The sequence below is a fragment of the Accipiter gentilis genome, chromosome 12 (genome assembly GCF_929443795.1).
Source record: "Accipiter gentilis chromosome 12, bAccGen1.1, whole genome shotgun sequence".
Lineage (NCBI taxonomy): Eukaryota > Metazoa > Chordata > Aves > Accipitriformes > Accipitridae > Astur > Astur gentilis.
The window spans coordinates 5,060,325-5,079,068 of record NC_064891.1 but is presented as its reverse complement, the minus strand read 5'-3'; the positions used below and the strand labels follow the sequence as shown (position 1 = coordinate 5,079,068).

Genomic DNA, 18,744 nt, shown 5'->3' with positions numbered 1-18,744 from the left:
GTTGGTGAAGAAAAGAGACACAGGAGACTTGAAGCCACATTTTCAAGAGGAAGGAGCTGCAGGCTAGCAAAGGGCAACGTATAGGAAGATGGCTGTCAAGCCAGTTTCTCTTGTTTTTTTTTTTGTTTTTTTTTTTTCTTTTTTTCTTAAAAGACAAAGTGAGACTGAAAAATGTTTTTATGATTTAAGACACAAGGAGGAACATGAAGTGAAAGGAAGGGCTGGAAAGAAATGAAAATGGATGAAAAAAACCAACGGAAGGAGCAAGAGGATCCTGCCAAATACCAAGCTCCTTTGAGCAGGGGCAAAGGAGAGAAGGGAGCATTACAGTCCCTCCAGCCATACGCAGCAAGTTCAACAGAAGTTGGGTAACCGCCTATGAGACCGTGGTGCCACCACACACCCTGCTGCTGGGGAGCAGGAGTGTTAGCACCAGAACTCACGAAATCTAGCCCAAAGCACCTGGGCTGAGTACTTCTATGTGCCACTCGGTTACATGGTGAAGAGCAGCTTTTTGGTGGTATTCCTGCACTGAACTGTGCATCTATCACACAGGTCACATCCCACACTATTTTCAGCAATATGAAGATTTCTGTTGCAGTTTCAAGAACTGTCTTTTCATTACAATTCCTGTTATTTAGTCCAGTAAATTTGTTGTACTTTACATATGATCTCATCTTATCCATTCCCTATAAGAAGAAAAATTAACCAGTTTAGAAGTTTCTAAAGCATCCCAAATATGTTTTTTTCAACACTGTTTTGGACTTAAAAAGGTATATTAGAACCCTTTAAAGTCTCCTTACCTCTTGGCCTTTATTTTCCTGTCCTATAGAATTGCTCTCCGGTACTTTTGGTTCTTTAAAGGCATTCATTAAAGTTTCAAAATAACTACTGCAGTATGTCTACTGCCTAAAACCCATTACAGCTTTCCTGGCACAAATTAACTTTGTATAAACTGCACAAATCTAGTGGATGACACATAAGGACAAATCAAGGGGCTGAATGCTGTCTTGAAGTAGGCAATAGCAGTTTGTAAAAGCTCATTGCAGCCACAGAAAATGGAAGCACAAATGTAGGAAACTCATCAAATTTCACGTTGTGTTTCTGAAACAATAAATACAGAGGACTGTGAAAATGGCTCTACGGGGTGTGTGTGGGGGAAGGAATTCTTAGGTGTTCCAGGGATGGCACTGAAGAAAACAGTAATCGGATCTCAAAGGATATTGTAGGCTGCTGAACACAACAGAAAGTAGGAAAAGAAAAAATCAATAGAGCTCAATGGCAAGGGTTTAGAGGTTAGTTGAGTCAAAAAGAAATCCTTTGAAATTCAGACATATGGGCTTAGAAAAACATTGAACAAGAGCTAAATTCTAAGCAGATAACATATAGCAAGTACAAGGAAGGGATAAATTTAATTTTGAAGAGTAAATAACTAATGGTATTAAAAATCCCACAATCCTCTCCTCTTTCTCCAACAAGATGGCATTCCTCTTCAAGAACATAAGCAGCAGGGAACTTGCAAAGAATCAGTACACATATGGGATCATCAAAGGTGAGCTGCTAAATGAAGCTTTTCTTGAAACCAAGTATATTGTTCTTCTAGCAGAGAACTGAGACATGCCCTTTCCTAGGAAGAAAAATCTAAGACTCTAGTAGACTAAGGTATCAGGAGAATAAGTACTGTGGCTAATTTGTAATTGAAAAGAAAAAAAAACCTAATTATCAAGTCCAGATAAACACCTATGAGTTCTGAAAGCTTAAATATGAAACGGCTGAGCTGTTAGCAAAAATATGAAACCTCATTACAGCCAGTGTGTGAAAGGGAAGAAGGAAATATTTTTAAAAGGCTCTAGTAGTAATCAGGGGAATTACAAAAGTAAACTATTAAGATGTTATACTTAGCTTTAATAAATAAACTGAAATAAGGATTGTTACTTTTCTAAAGATCAGTACTGAAGATTAGACATAGCCACCAGATAGGTTTCTCCAGGGAAAGCAATTCAATCATCTATTACACTTTGGAATTACTAAACAAACCCAAGAATTTCAAAAAGGCCTTCATCTCATCAAACAATATAGAGAAGATGGAAATATGGACAGGCTACAAAGGAGGAGTTTAGAAACATTTCCTGGCAACTCTGGATAGCATTAGGAAAGCCAATACTCAGCTAGAGTGGGTGCTCTTGAAGGACTTCAAGGGTAACAAGAACAGCTTTTGCAGAACTAAAAAGAACGAGGAAAGTGTGGATCTGTTGAGGGGGACAGCAGACACAGCTAAGGCTGAGGTGCTCAATGCCTTCTTTGCCTCACTCTTCCCCAGCAAGGTCTCCAAGGTCTCTGTGACTAGAGGCAGAGTTCAAGGAGACAATGAACAACAAGCCGTTGGCGGTCAGGTAAATCCCAACCAGACAAGGCAGGGGTTGACTGAGAGCACTATATCCGTAGAAGTGCATGGGACCTGGCAGGCTGCATCAAAGTGTGCTGAGAGCTGGCCAATGTCCTTGCAAGGCTGCTTGCTTTAATTTTTGAAAGGTGAAGGAAATTGGAGGACATCCCTGACCACTGGAGAAAGGAAACATCCAGACTACATTCAAAAAAAGATTAAAAAAAGATGATTAATGGAATTAAGGCTGGTCATCCAACATCATGGAGTGAGTCCTCTCAGAGCACATTTCTGAGCACGTGAAGGAGAAGCAGCTGACTGGGAGCAGTCAACATAGATTTACCAAAGGTATGTCATGCCTGACCAATCTGGTTGCCTTGTACAGTAAAATGACTTCGTTTGTGGACAAGACTAGAGGAATGGATGTAGTTGGCCTTACTTTAACAAGGCTTTGAATACTCTCTCCCACAATATTCTTGTTTCCAAATTAGGTCATTAGGCCTCGCTGGGTAGTAAACCAGGTGGATAAATTCCTGGTTGGATAATCAGGCTCAAAGAGTAGCTCACCTGGAGGCTGGTAAGAGGTACCACAGAGGTCTAACCTGGGACATGTCTTTACCAATAACCCGGAGGAGATGAGTAAGCACTCTGTTGTCAAGTTTGCACATGACACAACATTGGGGGACCAGCCGATTGCTCAAGGACAGGCTGCTGTGCAGATGGACCTAGAAAGGCTGGAGGAATGGGCTGACAGGAGCAGTACGAAATTCAGCAAGGACAAATGCAAAGCCCTGCACCTGGGGAGGAGTAACCCCCTGCAACAACGCAGGCTGGGGTGCAGCTCTGCAGAAAGGCACCCTGGTAGACAGCAGTGGGCCTTGGTGAGAATTTCTGTCTCACCATTAGGCAATGTGTTGTGTAGAAGGAGGTGTACTACTGTTGCATTGACAACCTATCTATCTGTCAGAAGCATCTCTGGTGAAAGGCACTAGATAAATACAACATACTATATTCACCCATTCTGTGTTACTGCTGCTGCTGCCAGTACACTTCTGTATCTCCTGGCAGTGATGAGAAGTGCAATGAACTGTCGCAGGATGCATATTGTGATGTCCTGTAATTGCTGTGTTATTTGTCATACATATGGCTAGAAAAGTATACAAAAAGTATTTACTGAGTCTCCAATTTCAAGTGACGGCACCTAGCAAAATTGCAATCATTACTTTACAAGACTCTGTATAGCCATACAATTTCTAATATAACAAGCAACAGCATTTTTTTTCCGAAATATTATTGCTAACTGGTATACAAATGGTGTGTGTAGCTGCTGCCACAAACCAGCACGGTTAGAAACAGCACAAAAGAAAACCAGCTCCTCTGTATAGTTTGTGGCTTTAAAAGCAACCTTGCTGTTTTCAGAAAGGCAAACCAACACAAGACACAAACTGTTAGTCCACAAGCGTACTACCATCAGGTATGGGAAGGGTACTACAAACAGTCTGAGAAGCAAGCAAGAGTGCCATCACACACAAAGGCACCACCGGCAGGGAAATAACAAGAAGGAGAATTATGCTGATGCCTTCAGGAAGGCATGTTGTAGCTGCCAAGTCTAGCATTAACTACAGTCTGCAGTTCTTTACTGTTTGGTGTGCTATCCTAAAACACAGGATGCCTCTCAGCTGCCCTGCTCTGCATCTTTTCACAGTTGCAGCAGGTGCTGCTCTATGCTGAGAAAATGATGGCAAGAGGACAAGAAGCAAGGCAAGTATGAGTGAAACTCTACCGACACACTAAACGCTGTTGTCAGCAGGAAATCCCAAGTTTTGGTTCGCCTGACCCTACGCTCAGGAGTGAGAAAGAAGTTTTGCAGCCTCTGAGATATATATACATGCGCGTATGCTGCTGCATAGGCAAGCTGCAAAAATGGAAAAGACCTATCACATCAGTGGCTTCATCCCCTTACACAAACATGTCAAATGGGATCATTATATATATGACCTTTTTTAGAATCTGTTTTTTATAACCTGCAACTCTACAGACATTCGCAACCTAGCAGCTAAGGTACAGCAAAGCAAAGAGAAACGACAGACCTTGACAGAACTAATAAAATTATTAAACTATTGAGGTTCCTTTCCAGAAGAAAGAATTTTTTATAACTACTTTGCCTCCAGCCTAGTTTGTAGGTTACACATTGTTCGATGTACCTTTATTCCTGGATTAAACAAACCATTCTCTGTTCATACCAATACATTTAGTGGAGACATAAATGCCCAGCCTCACTATGTCACCCAGTCTCACCACACAGCTGCCACACCAGATCTCAAAATAAGGAAAAAATATTTGTCAATCTGATTAATTCCCATGCGGTATCCTTTGATGCCCAAATGCTGATACTGTTATCCACACTGGATGGGGATTTAATTTTGCGATAGTTTTACTGATCTCAGTTGAACTACCTGCAAAGCAAAGCACGGATCTAACATGAGTAAAGGAATTACAATCCCACATTTAAAAACATTCATCTCTTTGAATTTCTAATTTTAAAGCAATAAGGTAATGAATGATAAAATTGTTTAAAAATAAAAAAGAAGATATAGTTGAAAAAATTGTTATAAAATAAAATACCTTTAACTGAGCTTGTATATAGAAAAATTCTACTCCTAGGTAAGTGACCATGCAGTCAGGTCACAGTTCAGCTTATTTTTGGTTATCGCTCATGAAGCACTGTGGGGAAAAATGTTATGTGTGGTATTTATGGTAAGTTTTTTTCTCATTATAATTACTGGGAAAATACCAATATTATCCCATACAAATTAACTACAATATAGGGCTATTCTGAAGATGAACTGAGTCTTTTGAGGATGAATTATTAACAGACACATGCATTTTTCAGCATTTGTTGATTTTGTTTAGTATTCTGCACCTTAGTCAGGCAGCAGTTGTCAGGTCACTTTCATTTTCTGGTTTAGTACAAATTAATTACTTTGTAATTTAAAAAATTATCTCTGCTTCCAATGCAAAGAAAAAAAACCCCAAAGTATTAGGATTTGCATATGTTTCTTTCCCCAGAGTATACCCACTTCTATAAATTCAAATCCTAGACTTAGAATTGGTAACATGTTGTTCATATATGTGAGCCAAAAGTGTTTAAAAAAATACACAGAAAATGTAGAAAAACAAAAGGTCAACTCCATAAAGGAATAACCAAATTCCTTTTTGGGTGATTAAATACCATTGAGGTCAGAGGCTTGGGCATCAAATTGTCTTTGTGGATCTGGGTTATAGATCAGTTTAGGCTAGCCGTGTTGTTAGACTTGACTGCTATACAGAACTGCTTGCAAGAAGTAGTCACTAAATTTTAGGAGAAAATAACTGATGTCATGGTTTACACTGAAGTCTTTATTTATGCCTAATTCAGATAAAGCTTTCCAATGCTGTTTTTTTTTTTTTTTTTTTTTTTTCTTTTTTTTTTTTTCCTTAGGACATTAAGGATTAATTCACAGGCAGGCTTAGGGAACAGGGCACAGCAAACCAAGAGATTTGACTGTTGGCAGTGACAGCTGTGTCAGAAACTAGTAATACTGCTTGCTAGCCAATTTGAAGCTCTGGATGAACCACGTTAAAGGAAAGGTTAAAGAACATTCTGGTTTTCAGCATAAGGAAATATCTACTCCAATTACTGCATTCTTGTGCAACCCCCCCTTGCAGAAAACTTGTAGGCAGTTGTATTGAGTTTTTTAAAGCCTTGGGGACATCTTGGCTTCAAGTGAATCATGGTTTAGGAAAAATGTTGTGAAAAGAATGACTAGGCAAAACAAGGATAACAAAAGACATGCTTTACTGCTATGCCTCCATTATTCGGAGGCAGAGGTCTCAGCTATCAAATAGGACGTACTACTTGTAACATGGAGAACGTAATGGGACCTTCTTGTTTTACAGAAGACACAAGACGCAGGCTCTCCCCTGTATAACGCATACAATCTAAAGTCTTAATCAAGCTTCCACACTTTTAGAAGTGGATTAGATTTAAACTTGAAACCACCTAATACTGGCCTTTCAAATGACAAATCCTTTGGCTCCCCCTCTGCCCACCCCACTCCCCCAACTTTACTGCAAAATTTCAGTGCCTGTGAGAAGGTGGCGGCACCCTCCCTTTACCCAGGAAAACAGTGCAGTGCAGTAGTCTGAGTAAAATCAGTCTCTGCCAACGGACTCTAATTCTGTCCTGAAGGAATCATAAAACACAGTAATGGCACTACTGGCTCAGTGATGAAATTCACAGCATCAGCACCTATGAGAAATAGCTCGAGACCTCCCAATTTATTTGGCATTTACCAAGAAAAGCCACTCTTAGTTACTATTCATTCATGTTGCATTTGAGACAGTGTAAAGATTTGAGAGATGTAAAGATTTAAGGAATGTAGAAATTACGCTTTGCTTTGCTGCCACAATGTTTTGGCATTTGAAATGCTGACTGTCTTGATTTAAATGTCATCTGCAATGTGGGTCAGGCGTGAACAAAAGATGCATCTAGGAACTACTTTATGACTTGCGTGCCTCTGCTCCTGATATTGCCTGTTGGCAGAAGATGAAAAGCTGAGATCCCAAAGGTATTGAGAGTAGCCATTTGTCTGGAAAAGTTGATTATCGTCCACTCTTACTCTTCTTGTTCCTCTAAGTTCATTTAAAAATTGTAGCAATTTGATCCAAATTAATCAGTGAAGCAAAGAACAAATGCCATCAACTTCAAGTGTGGTTATATGGCAAAGATCTACTTTGAGACTCTAGGGAAAGGGAACATTCCACTAGGCCCCCCTAGGGCATTGCCTAAAAAAATTTGTACGCTTTTCTTCTCAAAATAGACTTCTGGGTACCATGAGGCACTGATTAGGAAAAGTGGCCCAACCTTCATGCCAGCTGAGAAAGGAAAGCTGCAAGAGCTCTGAACAGAAACTGGCTACACATCCAAAAGCTGAAATGCAGTAACTACCCAAATGTTTCATGGAAATGAAATGTGCTGTGGGCTGCTTGAATCCTCCTATCTTTCTTAGAAGAGGTTCCACAAGGACCGTACCTTCAACAACACACTGTAATATCTGATGCTAGCTGGAAATCTGAAATGAAAACCTATTAACTACTTGTTACATCTGTGGAAACCCACTGACTTCAGTTTCTTTCATTTTTCTGACTTCTCTGAAGCTGGCTGGATAGCACTACAAGCAGAATCTGGTTTATTTTCTTTAAATACTTAAACTCATTTCCATTCTGGCCTTCAAAGCTCCCCAAGGTACAATTTGATCTGTTAAAAAAAAAAAAAAGAGCATCAGCTTTTTTCTTTATTGCTTATTCATGTTTCCCACTTTGCAGTAATTCAGCATGGTAAACAAACAGACTCTCTCTTATGTGTTGGTTTGAGTTCCAATTTTGGCAGTTTTGTAAACTAAAGTTTTACACTTCCCCCATAGTTAGGATAACTTCATTCCCTAACGGATACTTAACACATCTAATTACTCTATTTTTGAGCTGCAAGTGCTGTTGAAAAATGTCTTCCTTCTTTCATTCCAGGAGCTTTCCAGCTGCAACATTTTCTACTGAATAAAACATTTTCAGTGACTTTGCCCATAAATAATACAGCACAAAGACCAATGTAGTCCCAACTGTACATAATAACCTCAGAATTCCACTGAGGGTTTTCTAGTGACATCATAATAAACTGCATGAAAAAGCTGAAGATGTATTAAATTATGGTTTGGATATATTTTATTCTTTTTTACACATGATAAGAAAACTCAGACATTTGGCATCGCAATTTGAACATTTTTCTGGACTACTTCAAAACTAGAAGGGACATAATTTCAAAGCAGGATGCAGAGGCATATTTCATATTTATAAGGACAAACTGAATCAATGCATATATCATTATTATTTATTTTGCATGTACAAATTCCCATGTTATTTCTTCATGCTCCTTAGTCAAATGTAAAGTTTTTTAAACTTAAATATAAAAACCCCAACCTCCCTCAAAACCTCAAGATCAACGTTGACAAACATTGATGCAGAATATCATTTTACTCCCCGATAAATTGTGAAGTGATTATAATTGGGACTACTGAGTCAAACAGTTGGGTTGTGTCAAAACACCCCTGAAGTATTCCATGATCTTAAAGTCTGTTATTCAGATCTCAAAAGAAAACGATAACTTGGTTTACCTGGTGATGCAACTGCATCAGGGGAATGATTTGCTCATGTGATTTTAGTCTGTTTTACATGTGTCTGTCTTAGAGTGTTTAGCCCTCTAATAGATGAAAGTGTTGAGGTTGTTAGCTCAGAAAGGAAGGATAACAACCACAGACAATTTCCAATGGGGAACGAATAAGGACTGGTAATGCCTGCACAATTTGGGCCACAGGACACCAACTTCCTCCTCTGCCCCAGCTCAGGGAGAAAGGGTTTATGAAGTGCAAGAGGATGCTCTTAATAGGGAGAGTCAGGAGATAACCATGCACCTAAAGTGAGGGACTGCTTCTGCTCTTGGGTCTGAGCTTTGGCTCCCAATCGCAAATAAAACTCGGCTGCTATTGCAGATGTTTACTTGTCTATGTGCTGTTAAAGCCTGGATTGGTTTTAGTATGTAGAAAATCTTCACCTAGAGGAAAAGTGCCTTAGTGAGACTGCGGTGATTGGCTGGCATGCAGTGATGCTTGAATCTAACCTATGAATTCTCAGGTCAAGGCTCCCCCTGTCCAGTCTACACTAGTGGCTCACTTCAAAGAGATTTGGAAAGCAGCTGAACTAGAGACAGCAAGTCCTTAGGGTGATGATACACAGAAGACAGGGACTTGAATCAACAACTGGAGTGAGAAAACTGAATTTTCCCTAATGTCAGCATTGAGCCTGACTTGAAGGTCAGGTTCTTATCTTTCTGGAAGAAGAAATACAGCAGAATGGGCATCTCTTCTTTAAAGTCTATCATTTTTGCAATGAAGGATTTATGGGAAAGGCTAACTTTGCCACTCTCACATACTTTTATGGATTAAAAACCTGCTATGGAAAAATGGCCAGCTGCCGCTTGGAGTGCTAGGCTAGCTAATGCTTTGCTGTATTTTCCAGTCTCTGCTTTGACCCAAGAGGAAGGATTTGGTGGTGAGGGAGGTCACTGGAGCAGTGGGAGTGTGGATAAGTCAGCATGCAGCTTGCTGAAGGAGAGGAGACTGGAAAACAAAAGGGCAGCGAGAGAGGGTAGGAGACCTAGAAAGGTTTCTGTGGTATGGAGACATGAGATGATCTGGAAAAAAGGACTGGAAGGTGTGACAGAAAAACAGTTCACCATAAAAAGAAGAGGGGAAGACAAGGACATTCATGTTAGGGAGGCATGAAGCAAAAGAACCAATAGACAGAAAAAAGAGAACAATGTGATCTGTTAATGTTGTAAGAGAGCTCCTGGGAGCACAAGGAGCAAAGGTGACTAGTAAGTGAATTTTTATTGTTTGTTGCCTTGGCAAGAAAAGGTGAATTCAGCTTTGAGCTCCCCATACACTGAAGAAGCATTGGGCTCCTCCTGATCAGAGTGTCAGAGCACAAGTATTGTGGAATGCATTTGAATGGAAAGCATAGCCTGAAGACACACAGCAACAATTTATACCTTCCCCTTTCAAATACTGATACACTGGTTATCTCAAACTCAATTGCTTCTTTCAAAATATGTATGTGTGCATACACATGTATATATATGTGCCACAGAAGAGTATCTACCAGATGCCAACAATTCTGATCCTAAAGACAAAGTGCCTTCAGGGAGACTGGCAATCTATGGTATATTGTAATTTTTTTAGCTTCCAAACTACTTCTCAGGATGATAAAAATGTCTTTCTTTTCTCATATTTAAGTATACTTGTATATACTTATTGTTTGGGTATATTTTATATATTTATTATATATATAAGTATATATTTTATATATAAGTATACATGTATATATAAATTTATACATATGATCACTCTCCTTTTTCCCTCAATTCATTCATTATCAACTTACTGGATGGAGTTCTCAATGCGTGTGATGGTGAGGAAAGCTGCTAGGTTTGCTGTGTAGGACGAGATGACAATCAAAGCAAAAAGCCACCAAGCTCCCATCATCAGTCGGGTTGCCAGGGTTGTGTATGGAACCTCTCCTCCTGTGGGGAAAAAGGAAAAGCAAGAGTTTTCATTTGGCAGATGGAAACCCAGATCCTCATTGCTTATGCATTTCTCAGGAGAACTAGGCCCCAAGGTCAACAGGGTAAAGCAGTTTACTAGAGCAAGGTGCTTTAGTAAACTGAGCAGCAGTTGGAGCCACACTTTCTATGCAATGAAAAGCACTGAAGGAAACCCACACTGTCAGCCATCATTACTGTATTTAATTTATTTTGCTATCGTGCCTTTAATTACAATTTATCTGCCAGTCCCGTCCAGTAATGGAAATAGACTTCAAGATCACAGAACAAAACCAGCAAAAGTAAATTCTTACAACGTTCTTTCCTTAGAGATCTTATCTACAAACCTTAATTAAGTTTTTCTTGCATTCTTGAGAACATAAAGTTAAAAAACCCCCATCAAAACACAATTACTTTTCACAGTTCTGTAGGCAGGCAGATGCTCGTGAGAACCATATGTATGTGTACAACTTGCTGCAAGTGAACCTGGACATGCAAAAAAAAATAATAAAAACCCCCACATGTATTGAAGAAGAATGCAAAATTGTTTTGTGTTCCCATAGTTGCTTTTCTTTAAAATCCACCTGCCAAGTAAACAAAATGTTAGCAGCGGTTAAACCTACCAGGATGAGCTGCACAGCACTCCTTGTGTGACCAGAGCCCAGTTCAGCAAGCCATGAAAAACATTATTTTTTATTCAAATAGCTGCCCCCAAAACACACTAGTTCAGAGTATATGAGAGAGCTCTTTCAGTTAAAAACATACAAATCACAGATTTTTAGATGAAGGAAAATTCATTGTTTTAAAAATACCCATTTTCCCTGCAGTATAAGTTTTGTCACAGCTACAAGTAACTAGAGGGAACAGGTGAACGCAAAAAAACATCCACAGTCAACTGCTCAAGACATTCAACTTTTTCCTCTTCCCCATACTCTTCAATTTGAACAGTTGTCATTATTTTTGAGGTAGCTTTCTCAGATGCAAAATCTTATGATGGTACAATACCTAGGATTTGCAAAAGCAGTTTGTTACAGAGTCAATCATCTGGAAATATTTTGTGCTGGATCTTCACTTACATAAAAATTCCTTCACATTTCCCTTGCAAGTAGCTTTAAAGGGAATATAAATTACAACTGTTCGCATTCCAAGTACAAATAATTTTCAATTATGTACATGAACTAAATATTTAATCAATGCTTGAATATGAACAATCACCTTATTGTTTTGTTCAAAGCTTGTTCTAACTATACAAAGCATTGGGAACTCTGCATCACCATACAACAAACAAATATGAAGCTTTTTTCCTACTTCAGTGATGTGGAGTTGTAACGCGGAATAATAACTGACTCCATTTATATTTTTGGTATATAAGTATTGAATTCCTTTGCCTTTTAAGAATTCCAGTACTGAAAGACAAAATCTGCATTAGACCTGCACAGTCAGAAATAAATTTCCTTTTATTTCCAAGATGGCATATAATTATCTGAAATAAGATTCCGTTGATCAGATTGGGAGATATTATTTCAATATAAGGACTTTAAAAGATGAACATTAACTTCAACATCTGACGATTTGGTTTTCTCTCCCACATAAATTTTAAATGATTTTTAATAGAATATTTCTGCTTTACAACAGGTTTTGCAATGTCTTTGGAATACTTCATTTAAAAATGATTTTTAATAAAATGAGAGGAGCAGACAGCGATATCAATTTATCGGGAAAGGCTGTTTGTACTTTTAACTTTCAGGTGTCAATTCCTGGAGATAATCTTCATATTGAATTGAAATGGGCAGAATGATATAGTAGAAGCCAATGATCTCCTGGACATCCTTGCATTTTCATTTTTCAGCTTAATGAGTAAAACTTTAAGTTCTGACTTTTTTTTTAATTGAAATGAAATGTCAGAAAAGAGAGGACCACTGAAAGTCACACACCTGCCTTCTGGTTTTCAAGCAAGGATGCTGTGCAACAAGTGACCACGAAAGTCTTCATAGACCTCTCAGCCACAGCATTCCCCTACTGTTCATACAGTGTAGTTTTCCCATACATTGGTAAGGTTGTCCCCACTATTCACTGTTACCTTTTCTTTTTTAACACCCATGTTAACAACAGACTTTAAAAAACTGTGAGTGCTGGTCATCCCAAGTGCTTTTAGTTCACTCAGGTGTTTGTGAAGTCTCGTTCCTAACTCACAGTTGTACCTTGTATATCAGTAGTCAATAAATGAAGATGGAGGACAAAGCTTGCATCCAAGTACCCATACAATAAACACATCTCAAAATAATTCATCACTCCCGTCCCTACTCTAAAATCTTTGCACTGATGCTTCTTAAACCACCATTTCTAAAGCAAGACTGACACCGCAACTGCAAAGGTGCATGATTTTTAAGTAGTATGTGCAGGGCATTCCGCCACTCCCAGTGAAAGAAAGAAACAAACAAAAATCAAAGATCTTTTACTGCCACAGTATCATTTCTTTGGCAGCTATTAAGAGACCTAATGTGATACAGTCTTGTTCCGTTGTACTATTTGCTAAAACACTTCCTGAACCATGACAGCTCACCTTAAGAAACCTCTTTGCTCCCTTCCCTCGATTTTGTTTCTAGGGATCAAACTTTCCAGAGTTTTCTTTCAGTCCAAATTTACATGTTTTCTCAGTGCAGAAGAGTACCAAGTCATTCAGGAGAGCAACAATCATTGGTTTTCCATTAACATTACCACAAAGAAGAGCTACAGACCTAACAGTCACAACTGCTCACTGTAAATTAGTATGCAGAAGGGACATGCATATAAATCTCCTTGGGGTCTCCTTCCCAATATCTAGTATGAGTATCAGGTTCATGGACATCTTTATGGATGACAGTATATTCTAGTTACAAGAGGCTATGCACAGGACACATGGTGCAAGGGAGGAGGGAGCCAAGAAGATGAAACAAGTCTTTCCCTGCTATTATCTTTCATATCATAACAGCAAAGCTTAATAACCCCTAATGGCAAACGGGCCACCTGATGCCATATAAACACATGCTGGTGACCAGAGTAAAATCTGTGCTATCACACCTCATTCCTATAGCAAAATTCATCAATGGGAGTTAACATGCTGGTTGTGGTTATACTAAAAACTACTGTTGTAGCATGCTGAGCAACACTTAAAAATACTGAGCTCTGCTCATGAAACAAATGGAAATCAAAGACAACACTCAGCAGTCCTGGAGTTGCTTTGTCATCTTAAGAGACAGACCTCAAATGCATACAGAGCCTGTATTATTCTTTTGACTTGTCCCTTCCAGTACACTGGCAGAAGGGTATAATCCAGCACAAAAAATGCCAATACTCATAGGTTACCTATGTTGTGACTACAGCTCCTAGTATAATTCAGCTGACAGTTTTGAAGTGTACTAAAAACCATTTAAAAATCTAATCTGCCTTTCAAATTTTCAGATTGCATGTGCAGGAAGGAAAAGAGATTTTCTAGAGTAAACTGAACTTGCAAAAATCAATCTTACTGGGAGTTTTCTGAAAGAGTTGAATTACTGTAGAAGTGCCAGTGAAAGAAATTACTTTTAGTCCTCCCACTCTCATCTAATGCAGCTCTCCTTCATCAATCCTAGACTAGTTTAATGCTGGCCTACTTCAGATGACAGGCTTAGACGGCAACTTATCTTATGAATTCTTGTTTAGTCCCATTTCTTTCCAATAGCTTCATGCTAAATATCAGAAGGTAAGAAAAATAACTCATTAACTTGACAATGCAAACAATACAATGTATAATTATGACAGACCTAAATATCAGGAAAAACCCGCCTTAGGAGATAAAACGTGAACCTATACAACTCCCATACAGATTTCTAATACCTTTTAAGTTATTCTCTCTCGTTAACAGTAAGTTTAAGGGTTTCTTCAAGTAAAAAATCACAAGAGAGGATTACAGGCAAGGAGGAGGAATGAAATAATGAGAAAAATGTACAAAACAGGGAAATTGAGGATCACAGCCTGGTGAGATCTTGGTATTCCATAACTCTGGACTAAATTTGAATAATTCAAAATGCATAGGCTGTTTCTTCAAAAATCTTGTTCTCAAGGATTTGTCAACTGTTTGCCTGAAGAGAAACTGCATTTGTCTGTGTAGTCCAGAACTATGAAAGCATTTCAAATAGAAATGGAAAAAATTCTTTTTTTGTGGACAAAAAAGAAATGGTGAAACGTTTCTTGGAGAAGTTTTAACTGCATTTGGCACTTCTGAGATCAAGCCTGGTAGCAGCCATCTTGCTGAAAAGTGACGCAACTTTTGTTACCAGTCATTCACGCAATAAATGTGCAAGATAAGATCTCTCTGATTTAATATCAATTTAACAACTTCACTGGGAATGCACAGTATTTACAAATAAAATTAATTTGCTTTACCAGCTCAAAAATAATTTTTTTACTATTACCAAAGCAAATAGCTTGGCAGCATAGAGCCCACACTGTTGAGAAAACTCGGAATTGATTATTGAGAACAATAATGCCTTTTGAAGATTATTGAAACATACTTTTTAAACAGCTACACACAGAGAGAAAAGCCATAAACCACAATTATTCTATGTCCTGAATTTGATAACTCTACTAAATGATGTTTCTGGGGGGAGTTGAGAGCTGGACTGGGAGTCTACTGCAGCTACCCCATATGTGAAGAGAGAGGCTTGGATGAGAAGACTCTGCCCTTCTCCTACAAGAAGGAGACTACAAGAATCACAGCTTGCAATTTCTATTTGTGATAACCACAGCTGTCAGGGAAATCCCAAAGACTAGGTTCTTATTATAGACAAAACTCAGTTTGTCACCAATACCTACCATCAAGGCTACCCTACCATTCTCACTTCAAGAAGATATCTCAGTTGCGAATAACTTTGTCAAATTTCAATCATTTAATTTGCAATAGTCTCTGCTGCAAGTCTGCAGTAAGCTGAATTTCTGTGTAAGGAGTTTTAGCGAGAATTTTTTTTCAGATAATTTTGAGAACCATTAAAAAAAGATGTTAATTGTGACTGTTTTGTCGAGGAACTGTAATACTATCAAACTTGAAAGCAAGGATCTTGACTGTGCTTGGAAAAGGAAGGTGAAAAAATAATAGGGTGGGTTATCTGGGGACAGATTTTGGTTTTGCTTTTTCTTGCAAAAATTCTGCCCACATTTAGTGAATTATTGGCCTTTGGAAAAAGACACAAAGGACTGGGAGTTGGCTGCAGTTTAGCCTTTAGCTTGTTAGAAGAGTCACATCAATTATGCTGCGCATCTGCAATTTCCATTTGCACAAATATAAAGTGTAGAGTTCTGTTGCAAATAGTTTAGATCAATGTACATCTCATGTTTTCTTTGTGAAAGGGACATTAATAGAGAGTGGGTGTAAGGGGAGTAGTTTGTATTAACAAAGAGGCAAAGGCATTTTATATTTCAGCTATTTTTGCCATGAGAAACAAAACCTAAAGTTTGAGCTCTGATATCTTTACAAAACTCTGCAAAGCAGAGCTCTTCAAAGGCAGAATCTTTCAGGGCATTAGCTATTGCTATTGTTCTGTTAAAAACTTTCTTGATAATATAAAATCTCTCCTGTTTTCAGTTGGAAATGTTCAATTCAGTATAGGACCAAAAAATCCCGCAAACCTCTACAGTCAATGAAGCCTGTACTTATTTGTACCAGCTGAATAAATGCAGCTTGGAAGGTGTTGGAAAATCTCTCATCATGAATTTTTCTTCCTTTCTTTTCATTTTCCACCCATACTTTTCCTTTCTTCCTTGAACTGGGCAGAATGCAGTCATTTCCATAGCATATAAGCTGGCATGTCATAACCTGAGTTTGAAATATTACATTGTGTGCTGAAGTTAACACCCATTGACCACAGCAGGCAGGGCATGTATTCTTCAACAGGAGAATACAACCCCTTGAATTGGTAATGCCTTTCAAATAAGCTTGTACATCAGCGGCTGAATTCCCTAGCTTTAAAAGATTGGCAGATTGCAGGGAATTGAGAGTAGGGAAGGAACTGAGCATGAGGCAGGGCTGGCAGCCAGATTCTATAAGGTCTGGACAAGTTCAAGAGCCAGCTATTGCTGTTATTCACCACACCACCTGTTTCTCCCCTAGCATTTTGTTTTTATTAAAATGTAGTGATTTTTGTTTATTTTTTAATTTATATATGAAAAGAGACATTCAGATATTTTGTTTCACACATGAAACATTTCTTCAGGTCTTACTTCCTAAAAAGAGAGCACTGCATCTAGGTATTATTACTACCATTGCTATTAATACTGTGACAATACTCCAAATATATTAGTTAGTAAGTTATAGGAATTGGTTTTTTTGGTTCACTGGAAGCAGTACGATTGGAAGAGAACCAATTTTTTTTACTAAAGTGATTATAAAAGGTTCCATCATATCCAAAAGATCGAGCAACTTTTTTTTCTTTTTTAATAAAATAGTAGAAGTCATACATAGCATGGTTTTTCATTGTTAAGATATTCTCACATAGTAGTTTGCTAAAAATAAATGTGATATAAATGAGAAACCAAAATCACTTCAAAAGATATATTTGAAACATTTAAAAATGTTGAAATATTTAGAAATCTTCATATTTTCTTCTATTTACCATTAAAACAACTTAGTGGAGCCATTGTAAATTCATGGAAGTGTTGGCCTTCATTACTCTCAAAATTTGAAATATTAGATAAATTTTGATGTCTATCTTCCAAGCATACAATTGATAGAGGAGATATTTTCACATGCCTACTCCAACAGCATTAGAGCTCTCCTGACTTTAGAGCTGGCCTATTCTTTTTGCTGAGCAGGAGTCCTTTATATGTTGAACTGTGCTTAAGGGAAAAACCCAAACATATCCTATCTCTGTCTATACTGAAAATCTCCTTGTGTATCCTCTGTTACTAGCTTCCAGGTGTATTCTCTCTCTTCAGGCACTGTGCAGTGTCTGGCTTGGGTGTGGCTCCCAGCAATACATTACAAAGCATTTTTCTGTATGCCACTGGTGTACTTACCATGGACACACTTTGGCTTCCTTTTCCCCGTTATTTCTACAGCCTTCCTCCTCCTTCTCTGAATCATTTTGAGGAAAAGGGCTGTTGTACTCTTTGAGAAATACTAATGTTTTGTATAATTATATAACTTCAATACCAGACTTTTTAATGGTGGTATCTTTTGGAACTGTCAAGTGTCTGTCTGTATTTGTGAAGTCTTTCAAGCTGTTACATCCATATATTAAGATGGAAGAAACACTTGAGTTGAAGGTTCATTTTGGTCTTCAGGCTTTACTTTAGATTTTTTTTGTCAGCTTTCTAAAACCTGCCCAACGCTCCAGGACTGAGATCCACAAATAGTGGTCCTGGAAGCTCCTCAGCAAGCTCTTTTAAATTGTTTGGGTGACATTTGTTTGGATTTGCTGATTTGAAAATGTTTGACATTAGTAGCTACCATTTAACATCCTCTTGACATGGAAAGCATTTAATTTGTTTTTTCACAAGCACAGAAGAGAAATATTTATTGCCTATCTGGCGTAACTATTTTGAATGGTATCACCTTCACCTAATGCACCATTATCATTAAGGTTTCTTTAGCTCCTAATAAAATATTCAAAGCCTTCCTTCCTGTTTTTCTCAACTCTGACTCACCTCTGTGTACACTTGCTCCCCATGTAATTTTTCCTGAAGTTTGTAGCTTCTAACTCTTTGGTGCGATCAATGTTCCTTTTTGTTCCCATCTGCTCTATATGTGCATTCAAGATGCTTCAGCATAGGCAGCCTGAGACTTGAAACATACATCATTCAGATTGAATGCCCCCATCATATCTCACTTTTTCCCTTCTGCATTACAGATACGCACTAGAGGAGCCAATCATTATCTACTCCAGTGTGATTTGGTGGTCTACAGCAGATATTGACTCCCACCTCATTTTGTGCTCCAGCCATTAGTACATGGTCCCACAAGAAATTAAGATCAATTCTTTCCAAGTTCTCAATGCCTCTGAAATACCTAATGCCATTTTGACGTAGTGACACTCTTCTCCCCCTTTTGCCCACCTTGTCCATCTGTTTTTCAGTACTTCACAGTGTCATATGTTCCTACTAGATTTCAGTAACACCATGAAGACCAAATCTATATTTGTGAGTAATTCCAACTGCT

At 38.3% G+C, this 18,744-nt stretch overlaps 2 protein-coding genes across 4 annotated transcripts in view; both read right to left on the bottom strand.

Annotated features, from left to right (window-relative positions):
- GRID2 (glutamate ionotropic receptor delta type subunit 2) overlaps window positions 1–18,744 on the bottom strand; it is a 744,443-nt gene that overhangs the window by 99,092 nt on the left and 626,607 nt on the right. For all 3 annotated transcript variants that reach the window (XR_007507799.1, XM_049815125.1, XM_049815126.1), the window contains exon 12: window positions 10,418–10,556. Coding sequence is in view for 2 of the 3 variants with exons in the window: in XM_049815125.1 (XP_049671082.1) it covers window positions 10,418–10,556 (139 nt within the window). In the remaining variant the exon portion in view is untranslated. The remainder of the gene's footprint in view (window positions 1–10,417; window positions 10,557–18,744) is intronic.
- On the bottom strand, window positions 4–1,959 carry LOC126044861 (uncharacterized). Its single transcript, XM_049815135.1, has 2 exons — window positions 804–1,959; window positions 4–689 (listed from the first exon to the last, which is right to left on the bottom strand). The coding sequence occupies exons 1-2, from the start codon at window positions 870–872 to the stop codon at window positions 147–149; spliced, it is 612 nt and encodes a 203-aa protein (XP_049671092.1). The 5' UTR covers window positions 873–1,959; the 3' UTR covers window positions 4–146.